General features: G+C 41.7%; 1 protein-coding gene across 1 annotated transcript in view; it reads right to left on the minus strand.

The window, feature by feature from the left end:
* LOC138296216 (solute carrier family 22 member 2-like) overlaps positions 1–10861 on the minus strand; it is a 286618-nt gene extending 275757 nt beyond the window's left edge. The window contains exon 1 of the mRNA XM_069235137.1: positions 10347–10861. Coding sequence (XP_069091238.1) covers positions 10347–10763 — 417 coding nt within the window. The 5' untranslated portion in view covers positions 10764–10861. The remainder of the gene's footprint in view (positions 1–10346) is intronic.
* Between the last annotated feature and the right edge of the window lie 3207 nt (positions 10862–14068).

Here is a 14068-nt window from a genome sequence, read left to right on the forward strand (position 1 = left end):
ATATTTATTTTACTAAAACTAGACCAAAACAACAAAAATCCAACATACATAAGTCAAAATATCTCCTTTAAAAAGTTTAATCTATTAATAATCTATAGGAATCAATAGATGTATCTCCTTAGCACAAAGTACCTGGGATGTGTCAAAAACAAAAACGATGTGGGCCAGAGGGGAGGTGATGGTCCGAAAAGCAAAGCGATGCGTCGGTTCCTTACTGCGCAGGGGAGATGATACATCAATACTTTCCTCACAGGTGAGATGATGTGTCGGTTCCTAACTGGCAGGGCAGGTGATGCGTTGATTCTTTCCTACCTGGAAAGGCAAATTGTCGATTTCCAGACATGTGGCCTTCGTTCCTTACTGCGGTGTGGGGTCAGTGAAAAATTGTCGCCTAGGGACGATGCGTGGAAAATTCAGATGTGCTGTATTGATGGGACTGTGGAGAAACAGGCACTGCATAGATTCTGCAACCGCAAGACAGGTGCTGCATCGATTATCCGGCCGAGAGCGCGCACTGTGTCAATACTTCAGCCATGATGCGGGTGCTGCATCAATTCTTTTATCCTTCAGATCACCAGTTTGCCCTTTTAAGGGTCCAAGGACTGGAGATGGCAACACTTGGCAAGTTAGGACTCTCAAAAGAAGAGCCCAGGCACTCGCAGTTGAAGTCTTTGATGTCCATGAGACTTCTTAACAGAAGGCAAGCTCAGTTCAAGCCCTTGGGGAACCTTTGGAACCAGGATGTATAAAGCCCTTTCACTCTCAGGACAGAAGCAGCAAGGAGCAGGCCAGCACAACAAAGCAACAGGCAGAGTGGCGGTCCCTCTACAGCATTCAGCTCTTCTTCCTGGCAGAATTTCCTCAGTCCAGAAGGATTTTTGTGGTGTCAGAGGTCCAGTACTTTTACCCATTTCTGTCTTTAAAGTAGACAAACTTCAAAGAGAAGTCTTTATAGTGCACAAGACCATACCTTTCCCTGCCTTGGACCTAGACACACTCCATGGGATTGGAGACTACTTTGTGGAGGACAGGAACAGCCCTATTCTAGTGCAAGTGTCAGCTCCTCCCACCACTCTAGCTCAGGAAGACCCATCAGCCTGTTGATGGGGCATCAGGATATGCCTTTCCCTGCCCTGAAACTAGACACACACCAGGGGGTTGGAGACTGCTTTGTGTGAGGACAGGCATAGCCCTATTCAGATGCAAGTGTCAGTTCACTTTATGTGACTGTCTAGAGTGAACACACAAACAGCCCAACTGTCATCCTGACCCAGACATGTATTCAGCAGACAGGCAGAGGCACAGAACGGTTAAGCAAGAAAATTCCCACTTTCTAAAAGTGGCATTTTCAAACTTAAAATTCAAAAAACAACTTCACTGAAAGATGTATTTATAGATTGTGAGTTTTGAGACCCCAAACCTCATATCTCTATTTGCTCCCAAGTGGAAATTATACTTAAAAGATAGTTCAAGGTGATCCCTATGTTACCCTACTGGAGAGATAGGCCTTACAATAGTGAAAACCAAAATTAGCAGTATTTCACTATGAGGACATGTAAAACACGCCAGTACATGTCCTACCTTTTAAATACACCACTGCACCCTGCCCATGGGACTGCCTTGGGACTACATTAAGGGTGACTAAAGGTAATACAAGGGAAGGTTTGGGCCTGGCAAGTGGATGCACTTTCCAGGTCGACATGCCAGTTTAAAACTGCATACACAGACACTGCAATGGTAGGCCTGAAACTTGTTTGCAGGGTTGCTCATGTGGGTGGCAGTCTCCCTTGGGGGCGGAATCCAGGACAGATCAGAGAATGGAGGCAGCCCCTATCAAGCATTGACTGGGTGAACTCTATCTCATGTCAATTTCGTCCAGCCAACCAGTATGTGAGCCATTGACGTTGACTTGCCACGCAGTAGGCTTTAAAATCTGGCACACCCATACCTCCCTGGTCTGCCGGCATCTGTAGTTTTACTAAGCTGATGCGGCATCTCCCCTTTCCTCAGATGAGGTCTATCAATAAAGAATGGAATGTTTCAAAATAAGCATCAGGTACCCTCACCGGCAGGTTCATGAAGTAGTACATGATACGGGGCAGCATTACCATTTTTGCCAGCGCTAGTCTGTCCGCAATGGACAGCGGCAGTGTTATCCAGAACTGGACCTGCGATTTAAGCGAAGTCATCGCTCTCTGTAGGTTGCCCACTAACAGATCCAACGAGGTTCTGTATATTTGGATTCCTAGGTATCGAAAAGTGTCCATGGCTACTTGCAGTGGCTTGTCACCAAAGGCAATTGTATCACCCATGTCCATTTTACAGAATAAGAATGCTATGGATTTAGTGTAATTGATCTCTAGTCCCGACAATGGTGTGAAATCGGAGAATATCTCTGCAGCCATCTTTAGATTTTGGCTCAAATCCTTCACGTATAGTATAATGTCGTCCACGTATAATGATATTGAGTGCACTGAAGTGCCTATTTCAATACGCCACGTCTCAGCGTCTCGTCGAAGTCGGTGTGCCAGGGGTTCTACCGCCAAGACAAAAGAGCAGGGGAGACAGTGAGCATCCCTGTCTAGTGCCTCTATAGATGTGATAGGAATCTGAAAATGTTCTGTCCAGTGCGTGCTCTGGCTTCAGCATATAACAGACTCACCCAGCGTATGTATTCATTCGGGAGCGCAAATCGCTTCAGTACTTCGAACATGTATTCCCAATTTAAGGTACCAAATGCTCGGCGAAGATCCAGGGAAAAACAACCCGCTCGGGGATATCTCTCTCCTGTATGATCTATAATGTGATATAGGCGACGTATATTTAGGGATGTGTTACGAGTCGGTATAAATCCACATTGATCTGTGTGGATTAAGGTGCCTAGGAAGGGGAGGAGTCTCTGTGCTAATATTTTAACTAGTATTACTTCCCATGTAAACATAATAAAGACAGCAAGATAATGCTTTTTGTGAAATACTGTTTATACATTTTTTTCATATACGTCTATGTTTAAATGTGCCTCGTTGTAAATTGAGAACATTTTATAATGTGAACTTTAGCGACACTTGCCTGGGATCTAGAAGATGATGAATGTGTAAAGCATGTGACAAAGGTTCCTAAAATCCACGGATAATAAAAAATATTTGCTAGCTCCCTTCCTACAATTTTCTAATATTTTAGAAAATATACTGACATAATAATGCATTCTGGTAAATAGTGTCAAAAACAAATATGACACATTAATTTTACTTTGTGCGATCTCTTTCTTATTTAATATAGCTCGTGTTTGAAAACATATACATTTTAAATGGAAAGAAGCAACGCTGCGGACCCACAAGTCCTCGTTCTATCACTTCATATCTAGGTCCAATGCTGTGTTGTGTTAACTGGCATTTATCGAAGGTACTCGGACTTTGCTCTGTTTGAGGTATTGTTGAACCTACATGACAGATACATGAGCCCATTAAGCTGCCAGGTCATTAATGTCAAAGTTGCTGCTTTGCATGAAAGGAAGAAAGCAGGAAAGCGCCTTATCTTCCAAGATATGGCACTGTTCTCAACCTTCCTAGCGCTGGCTCACAATCTCTTTTCCTTGCGCCAAGTGCACACCTTTGCACCATAATGAAAAGATGCTTCCATCATAACTTTTGTACTGCATAATAGTTTTTGTATTAGAAGGGTACTCTTCCAGTTCATATTACTAAGCCCAGACAAACGTTAACATTTTTCCTACTTTCGATGTGTGTTGTACAATACAGCACACATGCAAAGTTAACAAAGTTTGGAGAAATAAAAGCATTTCACTTGTTATGCCTGACTGAAAGAGGCATTATCTTTTGGTGCAATACTCTGCCTACTATTGTTGGTGGGCAGGGCTACGCATCAAAAACATTTGGGGTTGCAATAAATGCTCCTTTACCACTATTGGAACGCCCCCAAGCACTGCTTTGCGTTACTTTTTGGCAACCTTCCACCTCAAAAAGCATTTTGTGCCATAAAATAAATTACAAATAAACATTTTGCACTGGTTTGTATCACTTTTGTGACGCAAACCTTGTGCAACACAATTGTAAATTTTCTCTTGTGCATTTTCCAGAAGAGTTTAAGGGACATGGTATGTACATACATAAATCCCCACAAAGTCACAGCTTTTTAGATACTTATATTTTCCATGCCTCCTACGTATGTATCTGCATTTCTAAAATTACACCTTAATAAGTGAGGTGTAAGTGACGTTTGAAATGAATGTGCACCAGAATTCCTCATTTTCACCAGGAGTTTGTGGAAAGCAAGGACTTTTAATGTGACATAATTCCCTTGAAATGAAGAAAGAAAGGGAACTTAAACATCTATATATATATGTTATAGTTAGAGCAACACAAAAGGATGATGGACGGAGTGCTGAAAATGCAAACACTCACCCCCAGTCACTGATCTGGGTTTAATCCATTGTTCTTTTGTTCACCATGCCACCCCAGTTTGGACCCAGCCATATGCAAATCAGTCTTGGCCACAGGGCCTGGCCACAGGGCCTGGCATGTGGCCAGGCCCTGTGGTCAACCACCCATGTGCATCCAACCACCACGTGCATTCAACCCCATGCCACAAGGGAAAATCAAGGAGAAAGCACTCAAAACATGGCAGGAAAAGCAAGGAGAAAGCAGTGAGAAAGAGGGAAAAGCAAGGAGAAGGCACATAAAAATGAGGGAAAAAGCAAGGAGAAAGCAGTGAAAATTAGGGAAAAGCCAGGAGAAAGCACACCGAAAATGGGGCTAAAAGGAAGGAGAAAGGAGTGAAAACAAGAGAAAAGCAAGGAGAAGGCACTCAAACAATGGAGAAAAGGCTCGAAGGAAGCAGTGAAAATGAGGGAAAAGTAAGGAGAAAGCATACAAAATATGGGGGGAAAAGCACAGAGAAAGCAGTGAAAACAAGGGAAAAGCAAGGCAATAGCACACAAAACGGGGGGAAAGCAAGGAGAAAGCAGTAAAAATGAGAGAAAAGCGAGGAGATGGCACTCAAAAAAAACAGGTGGAAAAGTAAGATGAATGCAGTGAGAATGAGGAAAAAGCAAAGAGAAGCAAATAAAAAAACATGGAAATATGCAAGGAGAAGACAGGAGCAATAGTGATGCAGCACTACAGGAAGAGCTGAACCTTTTAATGTTGCTGCTGATCCACTGCAATTTCATGGCAATTTTTTCTTTAAAAAACTTTTTGGGCCCCTGCAGGGTCCATGTGGGATCCAACCACCAGGCCTAGGGGGGTCTTGATTTATACTGGTGGGACCTTCAGTGGCTACCACACCATAAACCTTTCACACAACAGCGCATCTGCCACAGGGATATCAGGTCAAAGTAATAGTTACTCTTACCTATTGAGTACATTACCTGTGTCTCAGAGTAATTTTAATTTTGCCTTCAAGTCACAAACTTCTGCTTTGGGAGTTTGTTTCCTGAAAACAAAAAACTATGCAGGGTGGGGGGGTCATCAAAAATGGGGCTTGCTAGGCAAAACTTCAGTGGCACTGCTGCACCGGCAGCTGTCAAAGATACAGAGATCCCCGACTGACTGTCAGGGATCTCTAGGCATTGCAGCCGGTCTTCCACAAGGGCGGTGAGACCATAGACTCAGCTGATCTGCTTAGTTGGCAGGCCACCTACCAGGGTCTGAAAAACCCTCCTAACATGTATCAAACTCATCACACGTTTGGGAGCTACTAAAAGGCAACAAATCAGACTCTTTTGCAGTAATTTTCTAATAAGAAATCTGTGGAATTAGGATTTTTCTCTTGGGATTTGGGGGACCAGTGCAACAGGCATACGAAATCACCAAACTGCTATACCATTAATTAGCACGCAACACATATTTGAGTCCAATGCTTCTGCTCACGTCCTACTTTGCTAACCAAAAAGGCCTCTGGATTGTTTTACCAGGCAACGTTCGTGTTAGGAGGAAGACAGAATAGTGTGTTTACCAAAGTAAACACAGTGTTACGGACTACTTACTATTTAAACTAATTGGTACATCTAATCTAAAATGTGATTAGAGAGGAGAGAAGATGTGTCCAGATGACTAAAGCTCCCAGCACTGGAATGGGGAACCAACTTGAATTGTGGCATGTCCTCAACTTCCTGTGATTCTGGGTGAATCACTTAGGGCCTGATTACTACCTTGGCGGATGGGATACACCGTCACAAATGTGATGGATATGTCGCCCACAATTTTACAAGTTCCATAGGATACAATGGACCTTGTAAAACGGCAGGCGGGATATCAGTCACATTTGTGACAGAGTATCCCATCTACCAAGGTCGGAATCAGGCCCTTAATCTCTCTGTGCCAAAAATATGTGTAACTTTATCATGTAAAGTGCTGTAATGTCCTTTGGCCAAGTTTGCTTTATATAAAATTGCTAAACAAAATTATATAAAAATGAATGGGACACCACTTTTAAGATGTTTAATAAGAAGATTGGTCAGACAATAACTATTATGCGGCCACAAACTTCCCACAATATTTGATTACGGATAGCACAAACTCACACAAAGCTGCATAAAGGATTTCGTATACAGAAATCATATTGCAAGTAGGTTAGCATTTGTAAGTGTGGGTAAGTTGGTTTACTTCTTCCCAAGACAGGTGGCCTGACACGTGTCTATGGACCTACTTTTGTGCCCAGAGACACCAAGCAAGGCTGGGGTGATGCTGCCTAGAGATGGCTTTGCTTGCTGGAAACACTACTGAGGAAGGGTGCTGCAGTGCAAAGGATTTGCCCACATGTGGGTGTATTATATTATATGCTATAAGCAAATAAGTCTGCTCAGTTGTCGCTGGTCTCTCTATGCCAGCAGGTGATTGCAAGTCACAATCTTAAGCTCTGCTCTTAATGATGCAGAGTTGCATCAAAAGTAGATTTCTAAATGATTGTGTAATATCAATAGATGATCTTTGGGCACTCCACGTACTCAAAAGACTACAGTTTGGAGGGAGTCTGCATTACTGAAACAATAGGTTTGAATCACTCTGAGTGTTAACAGGACCAGAGCTCTGAGAAAGTATGGAATAGGGGTTTGAGTGACTGAGGGCTTTATGAAGACCAGAGTGCCGAGTAATGTGATCATGAGTTATATAAACAAAAAGGTTTTTGAGTGTTGTCAGTCACTCTTTGTATTATTAGGATCAGCAATCTGAATGAAGTACCTGACTAACTGAAATGCCTGGGGAATCATCTTGATGAGACTCTGACTTCAAAGGGTACCATAGTGCCCTCTTTATAGGGTTCTAACCCTCCCAATATGGTGACTACTTAACTATAGTCAAAGATACAACCGTGAGTATAAGGACTGTAATATGTTGTGCGTGACATGCATTTTTACTATACATCTTCGTTATATTATTTTAGATAGAATATTATTAGGGTAGGGGGATTACAGAACAAGGGTCGAGACCCAGAAGAAAGCAATAGACCGTGTTTGGGGCTTGACATTGATGGCTGAAATATGTTGATCAAGGGATCAGAGGATCATTGACTGTCTTTCATATATCCTAACTTTCTCTTTTCAATTTTACCATAGATAACAAGAATGTGTAGTATGTTAGGCGAACTGGGTAAAGGTATTATTCTTGCTGTGGATCCCACTGTCTACCTAGATATTAAACTCAAAAGATCTCCTGCAAATGGCTCCAAATAATAGAGCCCAGCCATACCACCAGCAATGGAATCCAGATGAGGTTTCTGTCGTTTAAACTGCAATACCCTTGCGAGTACGTATTTGTCCAATGATGCCAAATATAGCATGGTGTATAAATTAAGTGAATCTGGGTTTTATGAGCATTTCTGTTTATTATCAATAACGGAACTCTGACTGACTCTGGCTATATTCAATGCGCGAGCTCTTACTAACGCCTGGTATTATCTGGAGCAGAGCTCTAAGTGACTCTTGTCTTTTAGAATGAACCTGGTTATTACCAGCACCAGCACTATTCGAGACTCTCGGTATTTTAAAGACCAAAGCTCGAGCATATTAGGAAAAAAGAGCAATAGCACCTCATATTGCCACTTGACAGAGTTGTTTTTAAAAAAGGAAACATGCAGAATATAAACATGAATTATTGAAAATCTTCAAAGCACACGCCTCCTTAAATAATACTCTAAATGGGTTAATGCGATTATGATGGTCTCATGAGATAACCACAAATATTTTTTAATAAGCAACCACTTCTACCACACAATAAACTGAAGCCGAATTTTGCAACCGAGTCAACTGGGGTCATGGTGTTGACTCACCATGTTAAAGACTCTTGATCCAGCGCACACAGCATTATATGCTGCATTGGCTGTTGGCTATTGCATAGGACAGCTTTGACAGGTTATTTCTACGAAGAGCACAGTATTTCTGGAGGCATTGTTTTTCTGGCACAGCATTCTTTTATGCTACTTTAAAACATAAAAGAATGCCTTATGGGTTTATTTCTCCTGGCATTGGATTTTTGATGAGCGTTATTTCAGCAGTAAATCTATAATTGAAATTGGCAAAGTATGCCGTTACACACAGAGTGGTTATTTATGGCTTTGGTTATTTTTCGTCTTGACTTGACAACTTTCTTTATATCGAATTACCTACATTTTTACTTTCCCGGCTTTAGATTATTCAGAACCAAGCAACACATCTTATCTATAAACAACCTAGACAGGGACACTTCACGCCCATTTTGAGAGACCTTCATTGGTTTTCTTTGGAGCAAAGGATTATCTTTAAAATAGGTTATATTACTCTTAAGGCTCTTTTACGGAGGAAAGTCCCTGTTTTATAAACTCTAGATTTAAGAAATACATTCCGAGTCAGAGACTTCGCTCTTCTTCCCAGAATCTTCTTTCCTTCCCCAAGTAGAAAAAGAAAAGGGTGGGTGGCATCAGATTCTTTGTGCTAGCTCTGCGGATCTGGAACACTTTTCCTCTCATTATAAAAATGGCTCAGAACTACTTGAAGTTCAGACAGGCACTGAAGACCTGGTTATTTCGGCAAGCCTATAGCTAGTGCAATCTCTTGATGTAGCTCTTTATTTGTGTTTCTTCTCCATACCGCAGTTCCAAGAAAGCGTATTGTGTACATATACTTAACAAGTTCCCTTAGCATAACATAACACAAACGCACTTCTGTAGTGCATCCATAGATCTAATATGGCCACAATTGTAGGTGTTCAGGAGAGAAATGCCTTTTGAGCTGCACAGTGATACTTCATCTGGCATTGTTAAAAAACATGAGGCATCAGATGAAATCAGAAGGTCCTATAAGACCAGGCAAAGCATGATAATTTAGAAGGGGTAGTTGTCAATAAATGGGGGCTATGCACCAGGGTGTGAGATTACATTACAGGCAACTCGAGTTTCACTCTTGGGACAAGGAGGCGTGCCATGAGTGTTACGGTGAGTATTCCCAGGTAACACTATGGCAATTGACACATTCCCAGATTTACAAGGTTCTGTAAACCTGTAGATGCGTCAAAATCCTACCTCCCCTGGAGATGCAACAAGGAGAAATACCTTTATTTTGCCTTGTATTTTTTCATTTTCTATGTGTACTGCAATCTGCTGCACACATAGAAAACAGAAAACGCCTCTTGTGAATGTTTTTGTGCAGGAAGGAGTCCCTTCCTCCGCAAAAACAATAATCTGTGCAACGCAGAAACCCTTGCGCCATGGTGCAAGGGTGCCTGCATTGGTGCATAGCAGTCTGTTGTGTGTCAGCGCAGAGGAAAAAGACAGGAATGAGCTGTGACTTGTAGATATGGTGCATTCCTGCCCTTCTCGGTTGATGCAGGGAAGTGCAGCAAGATTCCTTGTGATGCTGCCCTGCGCCATAACCTCGTATAAGAGGTCCTCCGTTTTCCATGAGTACTCATATATATAGTAACATTTCTGCATGCATTATTCTTACATGCTGCAAATTTCTGCATATGAAAATTTAGTACAAAGTGCATTTGCATATGTAACGTTTTTAGTTTCTCCAAAGGGAAAATACGAACTAAACAGGAGTAAACATGCTTGGGTCACCTGGGTAGGAATACACCTGCAAACTGTTGGTGAACACTCACAAGTTTCCATTTGCAAAGCAGTAATTTAGCACATCTGAGTACAACCTAAAAGCACCAGATGCGCCTTAAGAAGGTTTAAGGTAAATGCAAAAGAATCATAGGCATTTGATTCAGTGTGGTGACTGTCCTAAGTAACGAAGGCAATTACTTTGTTAATCACAATTTTGATTGGATGATAGACCACAGACATGATGTACAGTTGAGACCGCTATAAGTGCTTTCAAGAGATGTTTCCAATGTTATGAGGCTTACCTCAGTCACGACAGACGACCCCGTGGTACTGTAAACCCAGCCATCTTCACAGGTGGTAAGCTGTAAATGACTCCTATTGTATGTGCCCCAGTCTGAGAGCGGGTTGGTGCAGCTGACGGAAGTGTCGTTCCAGTCAATGTCGTAGCGCCTGCACTGGCTCTCGAACAGAGACCCGTTCGCACCATCGAGCCCGGGAACCGTGAAGAGAATCTCCTCATCGACGCTCCAGCCACATCTCACGCTCAGCTCGGCTACCCCGGGGCTCTTGCACCTGTGTTTAGGAACAAATCCGAAAAAAACGATGCCCACGTACACAGGAGTGAATGCAGCGGAGATTAAACAGAGAATGAAAAAAGTTTGTTTCTGGAACAGGTTAAATTCTCCAATGTGTTCCAAGAGGTCGTCGAACGTAGGCATAGTGTCTTCTTCAAAGGCGGAATTTTTGTTTGACTAAAGGGACTCTGTTCTTCAGCGCCCGCTGTGCTCAGTCCTATAATCGTAAACAGCTGTGCTGTTTTAATTGTGCAAAAGTGCGACAAAGGTCCTCCCACCGTGTCTTCCATAAATCAATAATACGTTTTAAAAGTTGCTGCCAACTGTCCGTGGACGTGCACAAGAAGCCCACAAGACCTCAATCACTTTTCTGGTTTACTGAAAAAGTTTAACTAGTTAATCAGAAGAGTTTATGCAGATAATAGGTGGTTTATGAGTCTCATGTATTATAATTTACCCTGAAATACATAGCACATTAATTATTTATAATGTTATTTTGTCTCCAAAGGATTAGAAAGACATTTTAGAACATGTTTTTAATGTCATTGTGTCTTTATTATTGGCGTCCAATGCAAAAGTCTGTCCATCAGAGGCACGATCTCAGAAGAGACATTATTTAAACTCGTCAAGTTCTTTCACCTTTTTCAATAAACTCTGATTTTCCTTCTTTAATGTGTCAATGTATGTTAACACAACCATGCTCAAATATACCCTTGGCAAGAAATGTGTGTGTATTTTTAAAAAAAATATATACAAATGGATGGGGAAGTGGAGCAGCGGGGTTGTAATGGACGAGCAGAGCTGTGAGGTAGTGAGCAAGAAACGAGCATCCCTGTGGCATCATGCAGCTGCCTGGCCCTGACCAAAAAGTGTTTATTTATATAATAAAATAAATAATCTAAACAAATCATCGGGGGGGGGCGGCAAGAGTGCAATGGACGAGCCGAGGTGCGGGGAGTGGAAGAGCAAGTATGAATGAATGAATGAATAAATGAATGAATGTACGAAGACTTATACAGCGCGGCACCCACTCCCAAGAGTATCCAGGTGCATAAATATACAATACCTATAAATGTGCAGCAAGCACTCACTGCCCACCTCAGTGGATGAGATTTGCAATCCTCAGTCAATTCAAAACACACCAGGGAAATCTATTATTCATTAGTAACAGTCGCTACAGTTGATGCTAATATGAGATACGATGACCAATACGCATCTACTCATATTTAGTGCAATGTTATCCTTAAAGTACTTGAAGATATGATTATCAGCACTTGCAGTGGTCTCAGACCCTATTAGAATGTTCCCACTCATGTAACCAGTGTAAAAATGGCTTGGAAACTACCCAAGTTAATGGAAAGAGATTCAATGGATCAGGAGCTATGAGACCGTTTCTTAAATAATATTAGGTAACATAAAATTCAAAGCAACTCTTTTATCCAATAGATAGAGATTCTCAGATGTGCCTTCAGAACAAAGGAAATGAGAGTTGTGCACCATATTACAAATCTACACCTCTGTTGGAAGAGAACCTTATGTATCCAACCGCCCAAACTTCAATTTAAACTAAAACCAGAAGAGAGCTCTTAAGATAAAGGACATGGGCAGAACAAATCCACAAAATAATCAGGAAGGAATAGGGGCAGATCTTCCAGTAGATAATCCAGTCCCAATCAGTGAGTAACATAAGCCCCCCAAACCCCCTTCGGTGCAAGGGGGGGGGGGTATGAGCTCCGGGGTGCCCTCTGAGCAAAAGTAGTAGGTGGTGGGCCAGGGAGGGGGGCCTCCATGTACTTTGCAGGGTGGCCCACTCAAGTCTTGCTACGCCATTGATCCCAATTTGAGGGAGAATCTTATGGGGAAGGTTACAAAATAAGGGTTTGTAAAACCCATTAAAACTACAACCTAGTGATTAATGTTATTTCATGTATTCATGGGAACAAGGACACACTAGATGCTGAAATATGCTCTAAAGGCGTGATTGCAAGACTCAAAAAGTAGTTATCACTCTTGCCAAGAGAAAATTTCAAATCAAAGACATGCTACAGAGAGGTAATGAGAATTTACTGGGAAACTAGAAAAGAGTGGTTAAACCCAGAAAGCCACCTTCTAAAAGAGTGAAGTAGCCAATCTGGCAGCTACAAAGAAAAAAGATCAGAAAAAGGGGTTCGCCTAACAGTTGTGAGATGGACAATAGTTCTGGTAGGCAGCACAACTGACATTACCCTCACCCACAATGGACTCCAGGCTTTTGTGGAAACTACTCTAACAATTATATGTATTCATGTCGAGACTTTGGATGGACCTGTAAGTGCACCAGATCAGAAATCTGAAACAAATTAAAATAGAAGGGGAACATTGAATGGTGTCTAAGACATATTTGGAACACATTTCTCAACCTCATATGTATACTTTTAGCTGAAAGATCATAAATATGCCTAAAGGTGAGGAAATCATAAATGATTATTCTTCCCAGCTGAGACCCTTGCACTGTGGGATCCATAGACAAGTGAGTGTGGTAGGAAACAAGGCAGAAGCAAATCTAGACACAATATTACCGTGAGAGAAGAACCCCAGTTTAGCTACCATACCCACTTAAACCTCAGGAGAAGTAGTACATAGAACACAACATATTAACTGAGTTTCAACACAATATAGCCCTCGCTCTTTACCACTCCTCAATGAAAACCCGTGTGTTTCAGTATCTAAACCACTTTGTATCAGATTATAGAAATCTTAACAGTCACACAAGGTTGAAAGCAAGGCAGAGCTCTCTTAGCCTATGACAAATCTAGTCCATAAAAAATATCTACAAAATTGGGATATGCAAACAGAGTTTTTAACCAAAGTATTACCCAGAATCAAAATATTTAATCGCATTCACATTTGCAGAGACTTACTTGTTAATATGTTTATGTTAGCGATGTATATCGCACACGGGTGTCAAACCAGGACTTCCCAGAAGAGGCACAAGAAAAAGCCAGAGCTAGGACTCAGAGAAGCCAGGTCTTTAACTGCTTTCTAAAACTGCTTTGCTTGAATAGTGGCGAAGCTGGTATGGGACAAGCATCCAGAGTTTTGGAGGAAAGTCTCTTAAAGAACCAAAATCCGTGAGTCGCTCTTCTCAACCTGGACCAGGTGGTGAGTCTTTGGCTAGAAGACTTTGGAGCTGTGTCTATAAAGAGGCGAAGTATGTTTTCACTACTGCAAGGAAATTGAGAAGTGGATTTTTAACCTTAATTTGTATTTTAGTGTAGAGCAGGCAACAAAACCGATAACAAAGTGCATTCAGAAGCAAAAGCCCCCACATTTCTCCACAAGAAAATTATATTCTCAAACATACCACCATTAGTTCAATATAATGTAATGAAGCTCTATGTCAATATGAGCATCCCTCAAATAATGGTAGTTGTGTACCTTCCAATTTATCCATAAGGAGTCTTCAGATA

Source organism: Pleurodeles waltl, chromosome 5, assembly GCF_031143425.1.
Source record: "Pleurodeles waltl isolate 20211129_DDA chromosome 5, aPleWal1.hap1.20221129, whole genome shotgun sequence".
Taxonomy (NCBI): domain Eukaryota; kingdom Metazoa; phylum Chordata; class Amphibia; order Caudata; family Salamandridae; genus Pleurodeles; species Pleurodeles waltl.